Source organism: Dendrobium catenatum, unplaced genomic scaffold, assembly GCF_001605985.2.
Source record: "Dendrobium catenatum unplaced genomic scaffold, ASM160598v2 fragScaff_scaffold_1595, whole genome shotgun sequence".
Taxonomy (NCBI): Eukaryota; Viridiplantae; Streptophyta; class Magnoliopsida; order Asparagales; family Orchidaceae; genus Dendrobium; species Dendrobium catenatum.
In genome coordinates, this window is record NW_021320057.1 from 1,236,871 (window position 1) to 1,263,997 (window position 27,127).

The 27,127-nt window shown below is 33.8% G+C and overlaps 1 protein-coding gene across 4 annotated transcripts; it reads left to right on the top strand.

Moving 5' to 3' along the window:
- The first annotated feature begins 1,370 nt into the window (after positions 1-1,370).
- Positions 1,371-7,230, top strand: LOC110108231 (putative phospholipid-transporting ATPase 9). 4 transcript variants are annotated; one of them, XM_028700814.1, is made up of 13 exons: positions 1,371-1,642; positions 1,717-1,912; positions 2,000-2,158; positions 3,065-4,404; positions 4,515-4,625; positions 4,718-4,994; positions 5,089-5,177; positions 5,262-5,370; positions 5,493-5,696; positions 5,776-5,901; positions 5,990-6,088; positions 6,171-6,362; positions 6,450-7,230. In XM_028700814.1, exons 2-13 carry the CDS (start codon positions 1,766-1,768, stop codon positions 7,095-7,097), a joined length of 3,501 nt encoding a protein of 1,166 aa, XP_028556647.1. In that variant the 5' UTR covers positions 1,371-1,642; positions 1,717-1,765; the 3' UTR covers positions 7,098-7,230. The 4 variants fall into 4 exon arrangements, with proteins under 4 accessions (XP_028556647.1, XP_028556646.1, XP_020694446.1 ...); XM_028700813.1 differs by having other exon boundaries at positions 1,717-2,158; XM_020838787.2 differs by having other exon boundaries at positions 1,758-2,158.
- Positions 7,231-27,127: the final 19,897 nt, after the last annotated feature.

Sequence of the window (27,127 nt, forward strand, 5' to 3'; positions counted from 1 at the left end):
GTAAAGCCAATCTTAGAATTCATACTTAAAGAGCTCAGAGAATAATTAATAAAATAAGCGTCATAAGAAAAATCCACAAGCCACTCAATCCTACCAATAGTATCACCCTAAACCACAAAGTACATTCCAGCACCACATAGGATCCCCAATAGAATAGCACGGATTATCCAGAAACCCAAATATGAAATTAATGATCTCCCATCCGAATTATAGTGGTTGAATATTGGTAGAATCTCGTTTCGACCCTTCGAGATCATATGTGATTCTTATTTGAATTCGACTACTACAATAAGGATGACAACTGTTAGTTTCATCACCTGAATCTGTTAGCAAATAATATCTTTGCCTTAAAGGGCAATATATAGTTTATAACGAGATGTTCGATCTTGAGACTGTAGATTTAATATTAAATTTCCCAAATAAGATTATATATTTCAAAACCTCTTTTTCAAAATTCCACAAACAACTTTCCAAAAGACTGTTTCATAATTTACGTGTATTTAAGCATATGAGTCAAAGCTAACATAATGCTGAGCATCCCATAAAAAAAAAATTTAGGCAAAACACATCAAATTGTGGGCTACTTAGACCTGCTACTAACCCACTTGGAGATGGTGAAGTGAACTTCTCCTTAAATCCAACTAATTAAAATCAAACAATGATAAATTGCTCAATAGAAGAGCCGAACGGTTCACAAATAATTTACTCAATTAACTAGTTTTTTTTTTCGATTCAACTGCAGACATTTTGATTGGTTTTCGAAGGTTATATGCAAAAGTGGGCTTTTAACTAGATCAAATCGGTCAAAAGATTGATTCACGATTAAACTGGTGGTCAATTTGTTCAAGTTTTAAAATCATGGTAATGTTAATTTGCATAAAAAGCACATTAAAATAATGCAATTTATAAATTTACATTACAATTAACATTTAAGCGCAATCTAATTAAATTGTCTTTATACTACATATACAGCACTAAAAATGCTTCTACATTTAAAAGACAAAACAAATAAATGTACACAAAATTGAAAAAAAAAAATCATGCCAATCATTATATATCTCTCAATCTTCAAAAACACCCTCTACTAGCAAGTTGAAGCATTTAATCTTGTGGACTATTGAATACTTATATCATATCGTAAAATTTGCAATTCTTCATCGAAATATAAAAAAATAAAAAAATTTCTTATTATTTTTTTAATTTTTTTTTTAAATTTTATATTAAAAAACGACTTTAAAAAACTATAAAAAAGCTGATTCAAAACAAGTCTAAAACAGGAAAGTTTCTCAATATTTTAGAAAATATATTTAAGCTTATATATACCACCTTTGAAGAATTACCACGTGCTCGCTTTCTTCTCTCGCATGTGATATGTTTGTTTTCTGGACAAGTGTTTTTTTTTTTTCTTAAAAACAAGTGCTTCCAGGAAACGACCGTCTTGAATTAGCCTCCGCCTTCTGCAACCTTAGGGTTTTCACCTAAGCTTACCCCACATGCTACTAGTATTAGAGAAGGTCTTTCCCAAAACTACTTCTTTGCCCAGGTCAACGAATGCGCCTTTCGCTTTTAATGTTGAATGGGACGCCGTCGTCTATGACGAGAACTTCAAAGACAGAAGGGCTTTTATAACCCTTGGGCTGTGGTAATATACGGGATTCCCTTTTAAATTTGACCTTCTTAAAGCTTGGAGTTTTTTTTTTTTTTTTGCGTTGTTAGGTTGAAATTTGCTGAAAAGTTATTTACTTGATGTTCGGGAGATAAAGAGATGGGTGGCGGGAAGAGGAAGAAGGTTCATATCAGTAAACTTCTCAGCTTCACCTGTGGGAAATCTTACACCCTAGACGAGCAATCGCAGATAGGAGGCCCTGGCTTCTTGCGAGTTGCTTTCGCAAATGATCCGGATTGCTTTGAGGCTAGCAATCTCAACTATGGACTGAACTATGTTTCTACTACTAAGTACAATTTGGCTACATTTTTACCGAAGTCTTTGTTTGAGCAGTTCAGAAGGGTTGCAAACTTTTATTTTCTTGTTACTGGATGTCTTGCCTTTACTCCACTGGCTCCCTACACTGCTGTGAGTGCAATTCTACCGTTGATTATTGTGATTGGAGCAACCATGGCAAAGGAGGCTGTTGAAGATTGGAAGAGGTTCCAACAGGTACTTCTATTTATGGGACTTTTTTTTTTTTTGGTTTTGTACCTCTCTCTCTCTCTCTCTCCTCAACGGTTCCACTTTGTTTAATTGAAGCTGTTATCAGCAAAATTAATCAAAACTTTTGTCGAATAGGTTTTAATTCATAATTCATTGTTTTATCAATGCAAAGAGGATTTTTTTTTCCTTTTGAGGATTGTTTAAAATGCCAGACTTTGCAATATTGATTGGAATCTGAAATTCTTTATACAATTGTTGTATTTTTTGTTTATTAGAATGACAACAAATTCAAAAATGAACTTGGCTGATCCAGTGATTGCTCAGTTTTTTTTATGAGCGGGATTTATTGTATTTCTTTTTTTTTTTCAGAAAATAGTATTTGAAAAATTATGGGAGCTGCCTATGTGATTTTTTTTAAAGGGTTCTTCAATCGGTGGTGCCGAAGCCTAAAATATATCTTTTTGTTATTTATTTTTTATCTGATGGATTTAATAGCTGCGCTATGCAGATTGTTGTTTTAGGGTATAATTATAAATTGGTCGTCCTGTTTCATTATAGGTTTCCTCATTAAATTTCCACTTTGGATTGGGAAAAAAATTATCCTTTCTTTTCTTCCTTCACATTAATTCCTATAAAAAAGTAGTGAATAATTTATAGGAAATACTTTAATGCTGAAGAATCTAATACTGAATACACAATTATGATAATTAATTTTTAATTATTCAAATTTTGATGCGTGCTATTTGCGACATCACTGAAACAAAAATGCTATAGTCTAGGGCACTTGTTCAGCATTTAAAATTCAACATTTTTCTTCTCTCTTAAATATTCTCCTTTTTTTATCTTTTGATCTTAAATTTGTGTGCCTATGTATGCTTCAAATCTATATCTGATGTGCTATGTATCTTACAGGATACTGAAATGAATAATAGGAAGGTAAAATTGCATCTTGGAGATGGAATTTTTGAGAATATAGAATGGCAAAAGCTGAGAGTTGGAGATATAATAAAGGTGGAAAAGGATGAATTTTTCCCTGCTGATCTTATTTTACTTTCATCCAGTTATGATGAAGCAATTTGTTACGTTGAGACCATGAATCTTGATGGAGAGACAAATTTGAAAATGAAGCAGGCTATTGAGGCAACTTCAAATTTACACAATGATTATAACTTTCAACACTTCAAAGCAATAATAACTTGTGAGGACCCTAATGCAAACCTCTATACTTTTGTTGGAAGTATGGATCTGGAAGGCCAAAAACATCCCCTCTCACCACAACAACTTCTTCTTCGGGACTCAAAACTGCGAAACACTGATTATGTTTATGGGGTTGTGGTATTCACTGGTCATGATACAAAAGTAATGCAAAATGCCACAGATCCACCATCCAAGAGAAGCAAAATTGAAAGGAAAATGGACAAACTTATATACCTCTTGATGGCTTCCTTGGTCTTAATTGCGGGTATTGGGTCAATCTTCTTTGGTATCAAAACAGACAAGGACTTGAATGATGACAAAATGAAGAGATGGTATCTTCGGCTAGATGATACAGATGTCTTCTATGATCCCAAAAGACCAGCTCTTGCTGCAATATTGCATTTTATAACTGCAATGATGCTCTATAGTTACTTCATCCCAATCTCTTTGTATGTATCCATCGAGGTAGTCAAAGTTTTGCAGACCATTTTTATCAATCAAGACCGACAAATGTATCACGAGGAATCTGACAAGCCTGCCCATGCTCGTACATCAAACTTGAATGAGGAATTAGGCCAAGTTGACACAATTCTATCAGACAAGACTGGAACGCTGACCTGCAACTCAATGGAGTTCATCAAATGCACAATTGCCGGTATTGCTTATGGTAAAGGGGTTACCGAAGTTGAGAGAGCAATAGCTAAAAGAAAAGCTTCCCCTTTGATTTCTGAAGAGGAAAATGATCATAGTAATTTGATTAATAGACCTGCAGTTAAGGGTTTCAACTTTAAGGATCATCGAATCATGAATGGGAAATGGGTCAATGAACCGCATTCAGATGTTGTGCAGAAGTTTTTTCAGTTATTGGCAATCTGCCATACTGCCATACCTGAAGTCGATGAAGTTTCAGGAAAGATTACATACGAAGCTGAATCGCCTGATGAGTTAGCCTTTGTTATTGCAGCACGAGAAATTGGATTTCAGTTCTATAAGAGGACACAGACATCCATCTCTTTATATGAGTTGGATCCCTTGACAGGAAACACAGTTGAAAGGTTAGCAATTATCCTTCTTCACTGAAGATTATTTTGATATATGATGTTATCTGATGCATTCTAATTTATAAGGACAAAGAACTCTATTTCATGGTATTTTCTGCTTTCAGGTCATACAAACTTTTGAACATCTTAGAGTTCAATAGTGCTAGAAAAAGGATGTCCGTGATTGTTCGAAGCCCAGAGGGGAAATTGTTGTTACTTAGCAAAGGTGCTGATAGGTGAGTAGCAAATATGTGATGTTAAATTATGCTTCATGACTTCTGTATATTTTATTTACATTCTTAGTTATTTATTTCCGCTTTATGAACAGTATCATGTTTGAAAGGCTTGCAAAGGATGGAAGTGAATTTGAAGGAAAGACCAGGAAGCATATTAATGAATATGCTGATGCTGGTTTGAGAACCTTGGTTCTTGCTTACCGTGAGCTTGATGAAGAGGAATATCAAAAATTCAATAAGGAATTTATGGAAGCCAAGAATTCAGTTAGTGCTGACAGGGAAGAAAAATGCGATGCAGCTGCTGAGAAGATTGAGAATAATTTGATTCTTCTTGGTGCCACAGCTGTTGAAGACAAGTTGCAAATTGGGGTCAGTGAGAAACTTAATCAAAAATTTGACATAACCTTTCATCTATTCTATAAATTTATGCGAAAACTAATCAGATTCTATATTTGTCATGTAGGTGCCTGACTGCATTGACAAATTAGCTCAGGCTGGAATCAAGATATGGGTTCTTACTGGTGACAAGATGGAGACTGCTATCAACATCGGGTACATATTTAAATGCAAACTTCCGGTTTCAGTTAAAATGCATTTTATTGATCATTCACAGAATCTGACGCAACAAATTCGCAGATTTGCATGCAGCCTATTAAGACAAGGAATGAAGCAGTTAATAATTACATTGGACTCTCCAGATATTGTTCTGTTGGAAAAACAAGGGAACAAAGACGCTATTAACAAGGTAAATATGCTTTATTTTTTCTGATTTAAATATTTTTTTTATTAATCTATTGTGCCTATGCAGACTACAAACTTACTGGATTTAGTCTTCTCACCTTTTGTATGATTTTTGTTATAATTCAGGCATCAATGGAAAGCGTTTCCCGGCAAATAATTGAAGGGAAGAAACTTCTGAGTTGTTCAAGCTCAGCGTCATTTGCTTTGATAATTGATGGAAAGTCCCTTACATATGCTTTAGATGTTACTGTTAAGAATATATTCTTAGAGTTAGCTATTTGCTGCGGATCAGTTATATGCTGCCGTTCTTCTCCTAAGCAGAAGGCCCTTGTAAGACTCTTTTCCATTGATATATTCTGTTAATCCTCATTCAACGTTATTTAATTATAGCATCACTGAAATTATTCAGGTAACAAGACTTGTAAGAACTAGCACTGGTAAAGTAACATTAGCAATTGGTGATGGTGCCAATGATGTGGGCATGCTCCAAGAAGCAGACATTGGGATTGGTATCAGTGGAGCTGAAGGAATGCAGGTTTGTTATACTTGTTGTTATATGCAATCTGTCTCTGTCCATCTCTATCTTTCTCTCTGTTCATTCAAAAAGTACTATATGATTACAGGCTGTTATGGCAAGTGATGTTGCGATTGCCCAATTTCAGTTTCTTGAACGCTTACTTCTAGTTCATGGGCATTGGTGTTACAGGAGGATATCATCAATGGTATTATTGATCTTTTATCATCCACTTAAACCTCAACTTATCAAGACTCTGATGCTGAAATTTTGGTTTACTTTTCCTGCAGATCTGCTACTTTTTCTACAAGAACATCACATTTGGGCTTACAATCTTTTTGTATGAGGCCTACACAACATTCTCAGGTCAATCTGCTTATGATAGTTGGTTTCTATCATTCTACAATGTTTTCTTCACATCTCTTCCTGTTATAGCATTGGGCGTATTTGACCAGGATGTTTCTTCCCGATTTTGCCTCAAGGTACATTTTTTCATCCATAAATCATCAATTCTTTTTGTCATCATCGCTATGTTAACTAATTTTCCCTTATCTAAAACTCAATTGCAGTTCCCCATGCTTTACCAAGAAGGCGTACAGAATCTCCTCTTTAGCTGGCGTAGGGTACTTGGTTGGATGTTCAATGGAATCATTAGCGCCATTATGATCTTTTTCTTGACCCTAAGTGCTTACCAGCACCAAGCATTCCGCCAGGGTGGTCAGATTGTTAGCCGTGACATTCTTGGAGCCACACTGTACACTTGCGTGGTCTGGGTTGTCAATTGCCAAATGGCAATCTCTGTCACCTATTTCACTCTCATTCAACACATATTCATCTGGGGAGGCATTGCCTTATGGTATATATTTCTCCTTGGATATGGAGCAATTACTCCTACTATTTCAACAATTGCCTATCAGTTGTTTCAAGAGGCACTGGCTCCAGCGCCATCCTTTTGGATCACAATTCTCTTCGTTGTGCTATGTACACTCATTCCATACTTTATATTCGCTGCGATCCAAACGAGGTTTTTTCCTATGTACCATAACATGGTCCAGTGGATTCGTTTTGATGGGAGACAAGATGATCCAGAGTATTGTCAAATGGTAAGGATGAATTCTGTGAGGCCAACGACTGTAGGGGTGTCAGCAAGATTAGATGCAAGAGTTAGTCTGATTTCCACTGAAGTACATAACGAACTTGGTGAGTTCACATTTTAAGGTTTGTACAGTATTAACTGATGCCATAGGTTGCAAAGCTGGATTTTGGGTTGTGCACTGTGTTGTTTATAAGATAGATTTAGGTGTTTCTAAGGGGAGAGTTGAAATGTAAATTTTTATTTGTTTTTTTTTCTATTTTTTTGTTCTTTGCCGCCTTTTCTATGTGGGTTTTGTGACGGAAAATAATTTGTGTATTTCTTATTCTTTACTCTTCATCAATAATAGAAGAAGAAAAGTTTACTTCTATTCTTTACTTTTTTCAACTGTCTACATCTTACGGGAAATAATGATTTGAATTAAAAACATGGTTTATAATTTTAAGATTAATTAAATAATACGTATTTTTATTTAAAATTTCACAACTTGTTCATAAAATAAATGGATCAATAATTTTCATTTGATGTCTTGTAATTTGCAAAGCTTTTGCTTTAAAGAATAGGACTGCTATAACTGAATGCTCAATGCAATAGAAGTATATCACATTTTCTTTTGGTTTAATTAATTCATGTTATTAAATGGTGACGGCTTCGCTTGAAATGAAAATTTGTTGGTGAATTGTAGAGATAGTGACAAGGTTTTGAAAATTGGACATGGCCTAAACTGGTTCGACTGGTTCAACCATGAATTGATCCTATGGTTGGTTCGGTTCTCCTGAAAAATCAGTCTAACATCAAGTAGTTGAGAATTGGCTTGAATCGCCGATTCAACTTGCCGACCATTGAACCGGTCCCGGTTCTTAAGAACCAATCAGTTCAATTCAAAATATATTTAAGTAATTTAATTTAATAATATACAATATTTTATTAAATATTAAATTAATTTGAATATAATATACTTTATTCAATAATATAATTACAAAAAAATTATAGTATTATGTATCAAACACTAGTTAATCATGCACATATGATTCTATCATCCCATATGAACTCTTAACCCATGGATTTATGAAAATATATATAAACAACACAATATATGGCTCATAAGTGATGTGAGATTAAACTAATATTTCTATAATGTGTGCATGGTGGATGCTTCCATGAGATTTTTTGGAAAAAATTGTATAGAATATTAAAATAAAAATGATTATAATATTTTTAAAAGTTCTTAAATTTATAACTATTTGTGTATTTATAATTATTCAGATAAAAAATAATTTTTTATAATTTTTGAAGTTCCAAAACTTCTCTCTAAATATGAAATTATATGATAATAAGAAAAATGAAAAATTTTAAATAAATAATGCTATGTTACCTTATAAAGTGAATGTATATGTAATTAATAGATGTAAATTATACCTAAATATATAATATAAAGTAGCAATTATTTATATTATTTTTTTATATTTATTTATAAACTAAATTTCTATTAAATATAAATTAAAATGGCAGATTAGACATATTTATATTTAAATTTTAAATTAGTATTTAATTATATTTAATAATTTAATATAAATATTGATACGTCGTAAAAAAAAATTCTTGATCGGGCACGAATCTCAATGCAAAATCAAGTTGGAAACTCCCAAAATTAAATTTGGAACCATCCAAACTCCGATTTCAGCAAACTTACAGTCGAACTGAGCGTCTCGGAAATACGAACCTAACGACGCCAAATTCGACTCAATCCGAGCCCAAATGAGTACAAATCAAGGACTCGAAGTGTTGTTCGAAGGTTCAAATCACAATTTCGGTTACCAAACTGTTTTCAAACATAACAAGCTTATAGTCAAATCAAGCGGCTCAACAAGCAAATCCAACGAGCCCAAGATCGCTGAATTCCGACACCATTAAGACCTTCAAATGTCTGACGAACGGTCTATGATCAAGGGATTCAGTATCGGCCGTCCATTGAACCACTCCACATTTTCCCCTGATCTCTCACCAATTTTATTGAGATCCTCCTAGGATGTTCGATCTATCCAAGATTATATATCAGAGCTCTGCTCGATGACATTAACTTGTGTAGAAGAGGTCGAATCGAATCCCCATGGGATCAATTTTTCCTTGATTGGAAGGGGGTGAATGTTGTGTGTATCTCGAATCAAAGGTAAAGAATGGTCTATCTTTAGACCGTTACTACCTTTTTGAGGTCAAGATTAAGACCTTACCCAAGGAGTAGAAGTCCAGCAGGGGATTGTATATAGCTTGAAATTTATCATAAGCATTCTTGTATTTGTCGGGAGTTTCCTGATATATCATCTTGGTTTTGAAAGTATTGGAGGGATCATCTTGACCATAGTTAGAGTCAAGGTTACCCCCAAATGCATATCTGATTTTCATGAAATTAATGCATCAATGGATAATATCAGGATGTTGACTTCAGCGATCTTTTGAAGTTGGAGCAAAAATTGCCCCCAATTGGGTATCACGTTCCCACAGATGGTGCCAAACTGTTGTGTCCTGAAATATTTATGTCGGTAAAGAAATATATAGTTTAATTTCTTAAAGTTGTACGAAGATCCAGCACGCACCCCGATAAGAGAGAGGGTATAACATTCATAAGAGACACCAGAGTTTTTATGTGAAAACCCCTAAAAAAGGGAGAAAACCCATGGGGCCTGGCCTAATTTGAATGAATGCAATAGTATTTACAATCGATTACAAAAATGAGGCCCTTTCTTAGGAGAAGGACTTGGCTTGATGTCATAAATGTACATCATATAAAGTCATTACATGGTGGGAGTTATAATAATCAACATAGACATGTTTGCTTGGTCAGCAGCACCATAATTGATAAGATAGACGTCAAAAAGATTATAGTATGTAGGAGACCGGGGTCAGAAAGACTGTTTTCTGACGATGGAGGTTAGAAGACATAGGTCCGAAGGACCATAGTCGGCAGGAGACAAGAGTCTGAAAGACCGTAGTTATAAGTCAGTACTCTAGAAGAACCCTGGGCATCAAGTTGTGGTCTAACGGCAGAGGTGAGGGCCTCAAGTGGTGTCCCGGGGAAGTTGAGGACCTCAAGTACTGGTTTGGCGGAGGTGAGGGCCTCAAGTACTGGCCCGAAAGTGGTGAGGGCCTCAAGTGGTGGTCCGGAGGAGGTAAGGGCCTCATGTGGTGGCCCGGCGGAGGTGAGGGTCTCAAGTGGTGGTCCGGCAGGGTAACAACGTTAGACGGTGGTTCGGCGGAACTCAGGCGGTGGCCGATGAGGCAAGAGCAATCTCCGATGTCTTTGTTGCTCTCTTGCTTGGAGCCACCTTTTCATGAGAAAGGAGGGTTCTATTTATATAGTGGCATTGTCTGTAAATAGGAGTAGGATTAAGGGCAAAAGGGGAGTGGTTTGGATGGACGGCCGATGTTGAATCCCTTGATCGTGGACCATTCGATAGACATTTTCAAGGTCTTAATGATGTCAGAATTCTGCGATCTTAAACTTCTTGAATTTGTCTCGTCGAGCCGCTCGATTCGACTATAAGCATGTCACGTTTGGAAACCGTTTGGTAATCCAAAATGTATATATATTCTAAATAATTTATTTTTTATTTTAAAGTTTGTATTTGATTTTAATCAAATTAGCTAAAAAATATTTTATAATTGTAGTGTTAACTTTGCTTACACTCTAGGTTTTGGTAATTTTAAAAATTATATACAATTTATTTGAAAAAAAATTCAATAATACTAAAGAAAGGAGGCAAAATAAAATGAAATTTCACCACTAAAAATGAGATCTCGACTTCACCAACCGATGAAGACACTTACACAGCGATTGAAACGAATGGGATGCTCGAGCAGGGAGATAGATAACATGTTTCATTGTAGCAAGTCGCCCGTTCTCTAACTCATTGCCAGTCGCCATGTTAGAAATCAGTTGCCCATTTGGTGGCCAACTTTGACTATTCTTAAATTTAAATTCTCTCTAATTAATTAGTTAATTATTTTTTATTTATTTACAACAACATTAAGCCTTTGTTTCACTACGTAGGGTCGGCTACATAAATCCTTTTTCTACATCGTGTCCTGTTAAAAGTCAAATTCTCGCTTAAATCTAATAAAGAAAGATCATTTCTAATTTTTTTTCAACCAAGCTTTTTAGGTCTACCTATTCCTTTTATAATACAAGTGAAATCTAATACCTCTATTTTCCTAATTGGGTCATCGGAAGGCTTTCGTTTTATGTGACCAAACCATCTAAGGTGACTCTTTCTAATCTTATCTTCCACTAGAGCAACTCCAACTTTTCATGTATATGTTCATTTTGTATCATGTCTCTAATGATAAATTCACTCATCCACCTGAGTATCCTCATATCTGCTACACTTAAGATTTTCTTACCTACTTTTTAATTTTGCCCAATAACGTATATCAAGACTTAACCTGTCAGTCGTTGAAACATTTTTTGTTGGTCAAGGTGACATATGGAGTATAACTTTTAACTTCATTAGGATTCAGTTTAATTGCTTCAAGAGTTAGTATGGGACAGAAATCGAAAATAATTGGAGGCTAAGGTTTCATTTAGGACGGCATTCTTACTGCTTCTTAAAGCGACTTTCTAGTTCAAAAATTAAAATTTTAATACTACAAAACTGCTTTGAGAAGCAGCAAGAAAGCCACCCCAAACGAAGGCTAAATCAACAATTTACAAAGCAAAATAGAGTGTGGGCCGCGAACTATGCCTGTACTCTGGATGCATGATTTAAGTGCTATAACGTGGTTGCAAAGGCATTGAAATGACCATCAAATGATTAAGCTGCGGAGAGAAGACCGGCTGGCTAAGACTGAAGAGATGTAATTGCTTCAATTTTTATGCTTAAAGATTTATGAAAATTAAACGCAAGCTAGCAAAAGTTATCTTGCATATGGAAAGTGAACTAGCAAAAGTAAAATCTTTCCAACATTTGTTTTTGAAATTTTTTTTCTTTTTTATAAGATATATACAATTTCTAAACTAGAATACTTCATAATTTTATGCAAATTAAAATCACATATTACAAGAAGTTGATGTGAATCAAAGCAATAGTAATCCTTCACCTTCGTTGAGTTCACCAATATTCTAACTACAGTAACATTTTAAAGCATCATCTTAAGAGATCTCATATATTAGATTAGCCAATGTCTAGGTCCAATTAAAATCTGTTCAAATTTTTTTGTTGTTGATTCCACTATGCATCCATCATGGTCGTAGGTCACAACAACAACAACATCAAATCTTTATCCTACAATGCGGGCTCGGCTACATGAATCATTTTTCTCTATTGTATCCTGTTAAAAGTCAAATTCTCTAAATCTAATAAAAAAATATTATGTCTAATATTTTCTAACTAAGTCTTTTTAGGTCTACTTCCACCTTCCTTAACATAGACCAATCTAATACATTTACTCTCCTAATTGGATCATCGGAAGACCAACATTTTATGTGACCAAATCGTTTAAGACAACTCTCTCTAATCTTATCTGCCGCAGGAGCTACTCTAACCTTTTCACATATATGCTAGTTTTGTATTTTGTATCTAAGCGTAAAACCACTCATCCACTTGATCATTCTCATCTCCGCAACACTTAAAATAATTTTATGCTTCTCTTTTAAAAGCCAACATTCTACACTATAAAATATTGCATGTCTTATCACCATCTTATAGATTTTTCCTTTATGTTTGATTAGTAGTTTTATATCACTTAATAGCTTGATGCATTAAAGCACTTTAACCATCCAACTTGAATTCTACTAATAATATCGTAATATATTTCACCATCACTCTAAACAATAGACCTGAGATATCTAAAATGTATACTCTTATTAATGACTTGATCGCCCAGAGTCACAATCCCACACTTGATCTATTACTACTAAAATTACAACCCATTTATTCAATTTTATATTTACTCATATGAAAATTTACTCTGTGGCTGTAGACCACACTTGATTTAAAAAATGTGAGTAGCCAACTACACAATTAAATTAGGCATAGGATGAGACATAACATAGCTTCTCTACACAGATAATCTATTCTTTGAACATGCATACAAAATTAGTGCACCATTCTTAAGTATAAATTTTATAGTGTTTTATTATGCCAAATATTAATAAAAATGTTATTTTTTTAGTTATTTTGTAGGAATGTCTCAGGAAAACTAAAAAAAATCACAATTTCTGAATCAGCATCGCATCACTCCAACTATAAGCATCATAACATCCATAATGGCCTGACACTAGATTAGAAAATCATAGTATTGGATCCTTAAAAAAATAACAATTAATTCAACATCCCCATCGATCATCACCATAGCTTTTCATATTGTCGCAACACCATAAATTAGCACCACAACACCCCTAGTCTTAGGAATTTGTGCACAGGAGCGCCAAACTACATAATGTTGTAGCATCAGATTATACATTCAAGCACTACAATGCTCAACTTTTGGAGCATTATTGGTAGAGCAGTTGAAGAAATATGGAGCCATGCCGATTAAGTTAAATGACACACTGGTTCAACCAATAGACATGCTTGGTCAGCGCAGTGTCGTAGTTGAGCAAGCCCAGTAGCGTTGATGTGCTAGTTCATTCTATAATATCATGGCTCCACCATATCGAGTGCCACAACACTTGAGTTTATTTATGTACTTAGTATAAATAGTTTTTCAGTTCATGTTTTTAGGAGTTATATCGGAGTTTATGTGTCTGTCATTTCTAGTGAGTATTGAATGCTTAAGTATAGTGCCCCCTTAGAGTCAAATCTAAGGGAGGCCAAAAATAGAGAAAGATACCTCATTTGGAGATCGTCAGCTTATGTATTTGTAAGAAATCAAACATTTGGGGAGAAAAGAGTGTGGAAAGTGCATTATACTATCTTGGTGATATCTGATTTCACTTTCACTCTTATTCTTTATCTTATTTGCAAGCAATGAAATATGGTTGGTTGTCTTTATTTCCATGGCTGTCTAATTTCCTTGTTCTGGGTTGATTCTTAGGGCTGTAAATTAACCAAGCTAAGTCGAAAATCTACTTGCTCATATTCACATTCGTTTATTGTCATCTTGCTCATGTTCGTTCGAGTTTGATTTGAGCTTTCATGGTTATGTTCAATCTTGGTTCATTTAATTTTATGGTTGTTCATGCTTAGTTTGTGTTTGGATCATATTCAATTCATTTCATAATTATCGAGCTTTAAACAAATGAGTCTTTTCAAGTTATAAATGAGTTCTTCTTTTAAATGTTCATTAACTTATTGAATAAGCTTTATTAAGCATATTAATAAATATATTCATGAATATTTCTACCGATTATTTTAAACTACCAAATAAGCCTACATTATTATGCTTCTTATTTAACAAGAATCAAGAATCGAACTTCTTATTAAGCTCCTAATGAGCTTCTTATTGAACAAGTTAATGATCTTTGGACAACGTTGTTCAAAAACATAATGAGCCTGAGCTCCAAAAATTTGAGCCACGACCTCTATGCGGACCCATTTCTTTTCTTCAAATCATAGAGGTGATTTTTAACGAGTATGTTCTGAGGCAAATTTTAAAAGGAAGATTGTATTTTAAATAAGACACTATCCGAAAATTTCACTCTCATTTCACGAGAACTTTATGATATGAGTTCAGGTTGCCTATAGGCTCAAGCCCCTATAATTAATTTCCACTCCCGATAATGAGAGAACTTTTGATTAACGGTAGTTGTTAAACATATATAAAGTATCCGACATATAGTAGCAGCATGATTTAGTATTTGAAAATTAATATTTAAAATTAGAAATTTACCACTGTATACATAATGTGGATGGTCAGGGAATTGATGATAGACCCAATCAAGATCCTTTCGTTTTATCATCCCAGGCCATCATGGTTCCTAGTCTACTTAGTTAGAGGAGATAGTTGACCCAAACCTAATAGAAGGATCCTTGTCAGTAGCCATGGGTTACTTCGTCCAATGGTACTTTATAGACCTAGGGTGGATGTTTGTCTAAGGGGACAAATTTGCATCCACCTTAGCTAAAAGAGAATTTTATGACTTATCGGTCATATCTTATTGATTCATTACTCAATGATTTAATTAATAACATTGGAGATTATACAGTCTCTAACCATGATCATAATTTAATGGTGTCATTTAGCAGTAAAGCCACCCAGTTAAAGGGTCCTAGTCATAACCGTTTAATTTTAATTTTATTTGGTGGTGAAACCATTGATTAGAGGACACGTGCCACATCCTTACTAGCAATAGATGGATTTAGAAAGAATCTTAGTGATATTTATTCATTTTAGACTAGCATTTTCCCTTTGTGAATTGAAATAATTTTAAAATTTATCCACATCGGCAAACTATTGCAGAGGGTGGATTGGTTTTTTGCTTTAAGTATTTTGGCATTTTTATTTAAATCTTAAATTTTTAAGTTTTGGTGACTTTTGATTTTTGAATTTTCAAGAAAAAATTGGAGGCATTTTAAGTATTTAAGGTCCCCCATGGTTGAGATTTTTCATCAAAATGGCCATCATGAGGGGTATTTATGGACAATTTTTACTTTATCAGTTAAATTTTGTCAACTTTTACTGTGGAGTAATATGAAGAATTTTGAATATGATTTAGAGCTCTATCAATCCCTAAATAATGCTTAAATTTTTTTTTGATCTAAAAATTATAAAAATATCACTAAATATATGCAAGTATACATGCCAAATTAATTAATATTGTGATATAGTAGAGTATTGATCCTATGAGAAAGAATATTTATTGTAAATACTAGTACTATCTTCTACAATTTCAATAATTATACTACTAAATAAAAATTAGGGTTGGTGGACATCTAATCACTTTTATAAAAATCAATATTAAAATAATGGATACACTAATATGAATAAAATATTTTGAATTGATGAAATATGAATTAATATATTTTCTAATGATTTTCTTTTTAATGTGATGTTATGTAGAGCATATGCATCATTGACCACTAAGTCAAGTTTGAAGAGACAAAAGAAGGGTCAAACTTAATCCACTCTCAATACCACTCTAAACTTTCATAGCCTATCACCCTATGAAAATATCATATGAGTATGTAAAGTATATACTCATAATTACCCCTCATGACAATCAATCTCTAAAAATTTGAAACATAGAAAGCACTATGCCTATGCTTGCATCATACCAATCCAACTTACCTAGTTATGCCTATTTTTCTAGTCCTAAGCTCTACATTAACAAGTATTAACTCTATAATATCTTATACTACGTGAATTAACTACCTTATAAACATTACAAATGTGATATTTATAGAAAAAAAATGGATTCTAGAATTATGGAGCTTGCTAAAGTTTTATATAGGATGTTAACCCTAATTGAATTGTCCCTAGGCACACCAAAAGGGGGGTGAATTAGAAAATTTAAAAAATTAATTACTTGCATAAAAAAATGCAACTGATATGCTTTTAAATTTTTTCCAATATTTTGAAAACAAACAATTACTATTACTTGATGCGAAAGCTATTTATGTTATCAAAAATTGAAATAACAATAATAATTTTCTAATTAATAGAGAAAATCATTTATCATTGATTTCCACTAAGCAGTTAGCATATAAAACTAAATGCAAAAAAGTAGAATACAGAAAATAAGAAATTAGAACGAACATACTAAAGATTTATAGTGGTTTAATCAAATAATGACCTACGTCCTCTCCCACTCGGAGTATTGCATAATCAATATAGTGTCTCTTCTTTTCCCTCACAAAAAGGAAGAGAAGCCCTTACATAAATCACGTTCACAAAACCTGGTGCGGTGGAGAACTGAAAGCTTTGTGACCCTCCCAGTGATGGTAGTGGACCTTCAATCCTTTTTCTCTCTCTTAGAGAAGACAAAAAAACCAGAATCCTTTTACACCCTCCTTGTGATGGTAGAGAATCATGACCTCCTTTCTCACTCTTTTGGTGATGATAGAGTACCACAACATCCTTTCTCACCCTCCTCATGATGGCTAAAAACCACATCCTTGAGCTAAAGAATTTCTTCCCAAATCCACCCAAGAAACCTAAAGAGACACTTGGAGGAAATAAGGAAATAAACTTGCTTAGAGCAACTGTTTGAACCCCTCACACTACTTCTCCCTCATAGACAAGCACTCCCACTCTTATTCCCAAAGCACTCATAGATTTCTTCTCCAAGTCCCCTCTTAAGAACACTCAACAGCCAAAAGAACATTACATAAGTCTATTGAGAGATATTAAATACAATGCTTCACAAAAATTCCTTGAATTCAATTCTTTCGACACTGATCGTATAGTATGATTTAAGACCGTACAATATGATTAGTTCAAATCACCTTGTAAGTACTAAACAAATTGTATTGCACTTTACGATCAGTTCAACGGATTGTGTTGATCATTCAATATGCTATAAAGAGTCATCTAGTATGATTAGTTGAAACCACTTAGTTTTTCATTATGTATGATTAGTGATGATAAATTTTCATCCCATGTAGGGATCTGGTAGTATATTATGATTGGATCCAATCATTTAGTACGATTTGATTGGATAAATTAACCAAAATTATTTCCCTAATTATAGTATTAATTTAGGCAAGATTTAATTACATCGTATAATATGATACCCATCGTAGAATATGATTAGCTAAAATTTTGAAATTCAAAATATTTCTTAAATTGTGATTGGTGGTTGGAATCTTGATTTTAACTAATCATCTTGTACAATATGAATCATCTAGTACAATTAGTTCAAATTGCTTTAATTATTGTAATAAGTCATTTTAATGATTTTTTTATTATCGTATAGTACAATATGGATCATACAGTATGATTAATTCAAAAAAAATTACACTCCTAATTTTCTCACTATCTTACTCCCATGAGAGTGCGTATGTACGGTCACTAAGTTAACATCCACCAAATATAAGATTTGACTCAAGAAATATAGAAATTATAAAAAGTAAAATAACAGGCTCTTCTAGGCACTTTATGTCACGACCCAACCCGACCGGAACAAATCCCATCGCATTGAGTCACGACGGATGAATCCAGGATCTAGCTTTGGAATTTGCTTTCAGACTTTCTTAAAATATACAAAGGGCTACATAACATAGAGCTACTACAACCACCCAAACATACAGAAACTCATCCAATAATTTTCTTCTTAATTTCTTTCATCAAAATAATCATGTACATTACAGTGCATGGTTATAACAGAAAGAACAGGACATAACAGAAAAGTCATGACTGTACAAAAAATCAAAAGTGCAAAAATACCTAGTATCAGATCAGACACTGAACGGCTAGTCCAAAACCTCCTTCCCTTTCCCAGAACCTGAAAACTATGAAGATAACCACAGTGAGCTAACAACTCAGCAAGACTACACTAACCGATCTAAATTCTCAGATTCTCTCAAAATAAATAACAAAAGCTTTTAAAAATAGTTTATTTAAATAGCCATATAGAAATCAAAATATCAAACATAGTTCAGAGATTTATACATAACAGAAATCAAACAGAATACAAATTTTCGTATAAAATAGACAAGATAACAAAGACAGAAGAGCTGAATCAAATTTACGTCACAGAAATTATTTAAATCGGAATTCAAATCAAAGTTCAGAACAGATTTCAGAAAACATTCAAATCATATTTCAAAATAGATTTCCTTGACCTAGATAGAATCTCAAAGGATTCTGGCCCCTTATGCCTCCCTTCCCTAACACAGACAGAATCTCAACAGATTCTGGCCCCTTATACCTCCATTTGTTCTTACAGCACCAGAATATATCAGATACATAGAATTATCAGATCAGAATTCATTTTCATATTCTCGGACCCAGATAGAATCTCAACGGATTCTGGCCCCTTATAACTCCCTTCCCTGACACAGACAGAATCTCGAAGGATTCCGGCCCCTTAAAACTCACTTATGATATCATGCACATTACATCAACATGAACTCACATCAGATATCGTCGGAGAGTATAACGGCAGACAACGAAAATTCAATAGATCAAAATTCACAGTTTCAAAAAATTATCAAATTACCAAAAATCATAGAAAATATCATTTCAAGACTTTTATTGTACTGAAGCAATATTTTTTAACATCCAGATAATTTCATATTCGATGAAAACTTCACAGAATTCAAAATACTCTATGAAAATCTTCCAGAAAATACTCAAAACGTACAAAATTACAATCTCTATAACATAACAAAAGTTACACGGTAAAAGTTTTACCAGTACAAGATTATACCAGATTTTCACTAACGAAAATAGAAATTTAAACAAGAAATCTGTCAAAATCTACATTTCTAAAAATTGAGAATAGCATAATGTGCCTTACCTCAAGTCGGACAACTTTCCCAACTACGGCTATGGACGAAAAAGGATCGAAGTCACCCAAAATACAGATTTTCTTCCTCTTCCTTCATTTTCTCTCTCTCCTACTTTCTCTCTCTTCAAAAATATCTCAAAACATCTATTTAATGAACTCAATCGTCCAGACGATGCTCTTCGTTCGTCCCGGGACGATCCCTTATGGACACGGATTGTACAGAAGAAAATGGCTTTTAGTCCCTAGACGATGTTCTTGGGCAAAAATTTTTGTTCAGTTCGTCCCGACGAACTCAGGTTTGTCTAGACGAACCTGCATTTTACTCAGTTCGTACTGGCAGTTCATCCGTACTAACTATACAGATTTTCAACATTTTCTTCAGTTTGTACAAACGGTTCGTCCGTACTAACAACACAATTTTTTTTTTCAAACATAAATTGAAAATTTAAGGGTTTCACACTTTGACCCTATTCTACGTAGTCATGAGATGATCAATTTTATATCATGTATGGCAGACCTGAAATGTTAGTGCAAAATAAAAACAGATATGTAATAATAATAATTAATAGGAGATAACATAGTAAGGCATTCTATAATGTTTGTTATAATTAAAATTTCTAGATTTGGGACCAAATTTACAATAATCTTTCCCTTTTTAACGATGACAAACATTGTTGGTTTTGATTACAAGTCAAAAAAATTGTTATGACTTAAACTCCCCCTTACTAATTGAATATTTGAAAATATGGAGAGTTTTTTATTTTTATTTTTTTTGTTTTTATTTTTGTATTTTTTTTTCTTTTAAAATAAGGAATAAGAGAAACATAAAAAAATGAGCGAGAAAAGAAAGACAAAATAGTGAACTAATCATAACATAAAAGGAAGTACAAACAACCCAATACAATATACTCCTTCTTTTGGCATAAAAAAAGAGGAACAACTAAATAAAAAATATTACAACAAAACAGACATCATAGTAGAACATAATACTTATATAGACATTAAAATAAGAAATACTAAAAAAATGAAGAGCCCTAATTAGGTGAAGGTGGTGGTGGTGGTTGAAAGTATCAGTAAATGGAGGCAAACTACTCTCGAAGCCAAGCCATATCATTTTCATATTGTTGGTGTTTCTTAGCTATATAGGTGTTAAAATGAGCCATATTATTATCATGATGCTATTGTTGTTCTGCTATGTAGGTGTCAAAATGAGCCTTTCACTAGTTAAACTTCTGAACAAGCGTGTCGTACTAAGATTGCCAGTGGACAGTGAAAGTTTGTTAGAGATGTTAAGCCCTGTAGAACTGGCCCAAGGCTAAATAAAGAGAATGGTGAATTGGTAAAGAAGAAACTTAAGTAAAGTACAAACCAAAATCATCACAAATAAAATAAATGCGGAAATTAAATGAGGAAGCAAATAATAAGAAAGAACACAACGGATTTATAGTGGTTCGATCAAATCTTGACATACATCCACTCCTTGGAGGCACCCTATAAGTATTGCACTAAAACAAGTGTCTCTCCTTTAGCCCCCACAGCTAGGCGGAGAAGCCCTTACAAAATCACTTCCACCTTCCCCGGTGCGGCGGAGTCGCCGGGTCCTTTGACACCAAGGAGATCTTCTTCTTTAGTGAACTTACCTCGAGACAAGCCTTAAATCCGATGGTACTAAGGTGCGAGTTCGCCGGAGCAACCGTGTGGAATCCCCTCCATACTCCCTTGAGTTCCCCCCCTCACAGGATCTTCTCCCTCTCAAACTCCACCCTTTCTTCTCTCCCTTTCAAGCTATCTCTTCAAGTTTCCCCCACAAGAACGAAGCTACAATGGCTGCCAAAGACACTTACAAAGTTCCTTGTCATCTCTTAAATAGAAGGGCTCAAAACAATCTCATTAATGCAAGTTGCCGATATTATCGTCCATGACGATAGGCATATCGTCCTGGCTGATTAGTTCAAATATGAAGAAAATCACCTGAATATCGCCCTGAAATGAAGCTGGCCGATGTCTAATCGGCCCGGACGATCTTACGATCGGCCCAGACGAAATCACCATTAATTGCTTTCCAAAATTGCCAGAGAAATTTTGGAAAAATTGTCCTGGATCGTCTTGGCCGATATTTTATAGTCCAGGCCGATCTACCAGGCCAATATCCAAAAATAAGAATTTCCTAAGTAGATATGGCGGCAGAAACTTTCTGAATTTAGCCTATCATCCTGGCTGATACAAAATCGTCCAAGACAATGTGTTTTGCATAATGACGGCTGCTTTAATGAGGATGCCCTAATTAGGGTTTCTGCTTTTGAACAGATCATCCCGGCCGATATAAATATCATCCAGGATGATGTTACCAAAAATAGTAAACTCTAGGGAACAGTCAGAAACTCTTATACGTTACAAAGCATCAGGAGTCACAACAAATACAATAGACTCAAGAAAGGAAAAAGTGTACAAACTGACTCAGACCTAGTCTACCCAATCTTGAGCTGATTCCATATTGCAGCTCGATCGTGTCAACCTGAAATGTCAATACATAAGGCAGTCGTAGAAAAATAAAAATGTTTGTTATCATCAAAATCATAAACTGTTGATCCGCAACAGATAGGTGCTGGTGCTAGAACTAGTGCTTGACCTCCCTCAACTTCCTCTATTGTGGTCTGCATAATGAACAACGGCGGCGACCACTGTGAAGGAGGTGGAAGGATCTGTTTGAATAAAATATTGAGAGATGATCTCGTGGTGTAGGGAATTAGAAGTTGTATTTAGATACATGGATGAAGGAAATTATGTGACCTAAGGCAAGATTTGTCTTTCTTTTCTATCTAGATCTCGAATACAGGTTAAATTATCAATATATCGAATAACTAAATCTGCTACATAAAAATCTATCTCAACCATTATGAAATAGAAGGTTAGGGATAAAAGTGGTGTGATATTGATTCAATCCCCAGCTTTTGGAATTATTGAGTTATAGAAGATATTCTGGATAATTCTAGTATCTTGTACTAAGGTATTGACGTGAGTAATGTGGTATCGTACAGTCAAATCCTTAAGGGAAGTGTTAGTAATGGTCTAATTATAATCAATATTAGAAGATACAAGGTGATCTTTTTTGCTAGTGGTAGAAAAGTGTAGGAATTAGTCAAAGTATTGGTTAGTGATTTCAACAGGCCTTCTATTGACATAGGATTGGAGGGAAGTACCCTCACTATTTATTCAAAGGCTTGCAAAGAATTCAAAAAGTAGCTCAAAGTTGAATGGGTAGGCAAGAGTAAGGATAAATTGAAGGGTGGTGCGAGCGAAGAGAGAGATAATACTTAGAAGTTTAAAACTTCCTGATTTATAATATTAGAAGGTGTGATCCTTACATATTTGTAATGATGGTAAGCCTCTTCATTTGTTGCTTTGGCCAAGCAAGGATCTATGGTTTGTCGAGAGGAGCTTCTGATTAAAGCTCTTAATTTTTTTCCATCGGCCATTTCAAGGACAATGATCTTAGGGAGGAGGGAAGAGAATTTGAAAAGAGTTGAGTAAAAAAAATTGTTTTCCCTCCCTTTAAGTAAAAATTGACCATATCGTACAATATGATAGGGTATCATACAGTACGATTGAGTGCATTCAATTTGTCTAAGCCAATAAGTCAAAAAGGTGGTCTTATTATAAAGTACAGTTTGAATTATACTGGATAATTAAAGTAAAGATGATCATCCTGAGGAATTAGTATGGACGATCGTTGACTGGTTAGATCATCCTGTACGAACAGGTGCTAGTATAGTACGATATGATATTAAATATTGTACCTACCAAATTCAATTCGTCTAATGCCTAGTGCCATGCGTATCTTATAATACAAATTAGGTGTTCATATAGTATAATCACAAATAATTGATCAATCAGTGCTGTTGGATGTTTTGTTAGATGTGATGTGATACCTTATGAATTTAATATAATATGATGTGGGATCAAACAATATGATTTGAGAAATTTTGGGGTAAGTGTGTGATGATCGGGAAAACTTTATAAAAAGTAGATAAAATGAAAATTCTCATGAAAAAATAGATTTCAAATACAAACAAAAACCCTAAACAAACACCATAAAGAAAATTGAAAAAATAAAGTAACTTACACAACAAAAACACACAAATTCAAACATAATAGTAACTTAAAACACACAAAAAATGGTTGATTTCAAATGATAGAAGGTATTAAGATTCATCCTGAATCAAGCATGAATGTCTATAACACATTGTCTAGTCCTCAAGGTACTAAATGTGTCATAGGCTAGAGTTTGGTAAAGATTTCTATCAAATGGTCTCTAGTAGCTATATGGTGTAATTATATATCTCCATTGGTTACATGATCTCTTATAAAATGATGCCTAATATATATTTATTTTTTTACAGGAATGTTTAATTAGATTTTTTGATATGCAAATGGAACTAGTGTTATCACACATCATAGGAATGGTACCTAAAGGTAGTCCATGATCAATAATTTATTGATTTAGCCATAGGACATGATTAACACAGCTTCTTACAATAATATATTCAGCTTCAATTATGGATAGGGCTACTAACTAGACCAATAAACTAATGATTATACTATAAACTGACATGTTCATGATGTGCTTTTCTTATCTACCCTACATCTTGAAAAGTCAAAGTCTGAATATCCTACAATCTCAAAGGATGAGCTATTTCTAGGGTACTGAATACTAAGATTTTGTGTACCAAATATGTATCTTTGGATTATCTTAACAACATTCATATGAGATTATTTTGGATTAGCCTGAAATCTTGCACAGAGACATACACTAAACATTAAAATTAATTACTAGCAATCAAGTAAAGAAGTGTTCTAATTATCCCTCTATATCTCTTCAAATCAACTGATTTTCCATTTAGATCCGCATCTAAATAAATATTAGAGTTCATGGGAGTATTCATTTTCTTAGCATTATCCATCAAATATTTCATAAGAATATCTTTAATATATTTTGATTGGCTAAGGAAAGTTCCATCATTTTTTTACTTCACACTATATCCAAGGAAATAGTTAAGCTCTTACATCATGCTCATCCCAAATTTCTTACTCATTATCTTAGAAATTCATCACATAAAATATTATCTATGAATATAAAAAATATATCATTGACATAAATTTAAGTAATGAGTAGATCTTCTCCTACTTTATTAAGGAATAGGGTGGTGTCTACACTTCTTTTAACAAATAGTCTATCTAGAAGAAATGTGCTTAGCCTCATACCAAGCTAAATAAGCTTGCTTTAATCCATATAATATCTTTTTTAACATAAAAGCATGATAAGGAAACTGAGAGTTTCAAAACTTGGGGGTTACTTAATATACACATATTCTTTAATCACCCCATTCAAAAAGGCACTCTTATCATCCATTTGATACAACTTAAATCCTCTAAAATAGGCAAAGTGTAGAAGCACCCTAATGGCTTCTAATCTAGCTACAGAGAAAAATGTCTCTTTAAAATCTATTTCATCAATCTGATTGTACACCTTAGCTACTATTCTAGTTTTATTTATCACCATAATTCTAGCATCATTCATTTTATTTTTGAAAACCCACTTACTTCCTACAACACTTTGGTCATTAAGACTTTTGATTAATTCCCATACATCATTCCTAACTAATTCATTTAGCTCTTATTGCATTGTTAGGATCCAAAACTCATCAAATAATGCTTTATATAATTTTGTGGGTACTATCATTGAGATAAATGCAAAATGACTAATCTCCTTCCAAAGTCTATTCCTAGTTCTAATACCTTCATATGGGTCTCTTAAAATCAGTTCTTTAGGATGACTAGTGTTGCAGTACATGACCCCTAATCTGAGATTTTGATTATGAAAAATAATGTCGATTGAAGTAATATTTATTAAATACTTTTAATTTCTACTATTATCTGTGAGTACTAACATTTCAGGGAGATCACAAGTTACTCAGGACAACAAGAAGACTTAAGACTGGGTAGAGTAAGAGTTAGAGTTCATAACATTATAATTTTCTATTTATTATTATGTTTTCTTTTCTTGAGTCTGGCCATAAATTGTATGCAAGACTGAGCAACCATCCAAACACATAGGGGGAGAGGGTTTTAAAAATGAAGAAATTTTTCTCTTTTGATAATACTGTATGAGTTTCAATCATACCGTACGATCTGATATGGCTGAAACGGTTGTCTATAAATAAATCATACCATACGATTTATATCGTACTGTACGAAGTGTTTCGAATTAAAAAAACCCTAGCCACCTATTAATTTAAGTAAGTTTAATACAAAATTTTGAATTAATCATACTGTATGATCTGATCATACTGTACGATATTTTTTAAATACTTACTTAAATTAACCCCTAGATTAGTGCATAAATCAAGAATTAATTTCTGATTGGTTATCATACTGTATGACACTGTTCGTACTGTACGATCAACTGAGGTTATTTTTGGTCATCCCAGACATCATACCAGATGATCCCTTGAGTTTGTACTAATCATACTGTATAAAGTGGTTCATACTATACGAAGTGGTTTGTACCATACGACGTACATAGATGAGCTTTCGTTATCCCATCAATCGTCCTGTACAAACAGAAGGATTTTACCTATCATAATGTATGGATTTATATCATACTATACAATAGAATTTATAACTTTTACCTATTCATAAACTTTCGTACCAGGATGAAGGCTATTTTGTACTAATCGTACTGTATGATATTAGATCGTATTGTACGATCATAACGGCTAAATTGAAATTTTTAGGGTTTCATGGAGCCTGTTTTAAGTATCAAAGTTTTTTGTTTTTTGGTGAGTGACTGTGAGAGAGGAATTTCTTGGGAGAGAACTCTTGAGAATATTTTGTGAGAGGAAGGAGAAGGTGGGCTTTGTAAGGGAGGAGTGTGAGGGAGATTACACGGTTGCTCCAAGCTTGCTGCATTTTTCTCCTCCTGTGGCTCGAGAAGATCTTATCGGAGGCTCTATGAGGGGGAGATTCTTCTACAGTTGTGTCCTCTAAGGTACTCTATCTTCTCCAAGAGGGAGAAAAATGAGAAGGTACGCTGCCGTCACTAAGAGGGTGAGAAAGTGCTTGGCTCTCCGCCACCCCGATTTGGTGAAAGTGAGGTTTGTAAGGGCTTCTTCACCTTGCTGTGTGGGAAAAAGGATAATTAATATTTCGTCATGAAATTCCCGGAGTGGAGGACTCTGAGGAGTGGACGTAGGTCAATTGACCGAACCACTATAAAATCTCTAGTGTCTGCATTTTCTTTACGTTCTGCATTTTATTTTCATTAAAATTGCTTAGTGAAAATTGTTGTGAAATTCGTTGTTGCAAATTGTGTTTTAAGCATTCGCTTCCATATTAGTTAATTTTCTTATTTAAATTTTAAAAATAAAAAAAATTAGAACTCCTGTTTAGGATTGTCTTTTTATTGCAACAAATTTCTAATTCACCCCCCCTCTTGATGCATTTCATAATTTTAACTAGATGAGTATCTCTATTCTCTAGGCAAAGACTCTTGAGGCTCTACTCTATCCCCTAAGTCAATGGCTTCTACCCCTTGGATTACATCTTCTTCTTCTTATTCTGGTATAGTTTCAAAGGTTCTATAAAATTAATCAAAAACAACATGGGTAGATGTTTCTACTACTATGATCCTCTTATTAAAAATTTTATAGGTCTAACGAACAGATGAATAACCTTAGAATACTCCTTCATTAGATTTGGGATCAAAT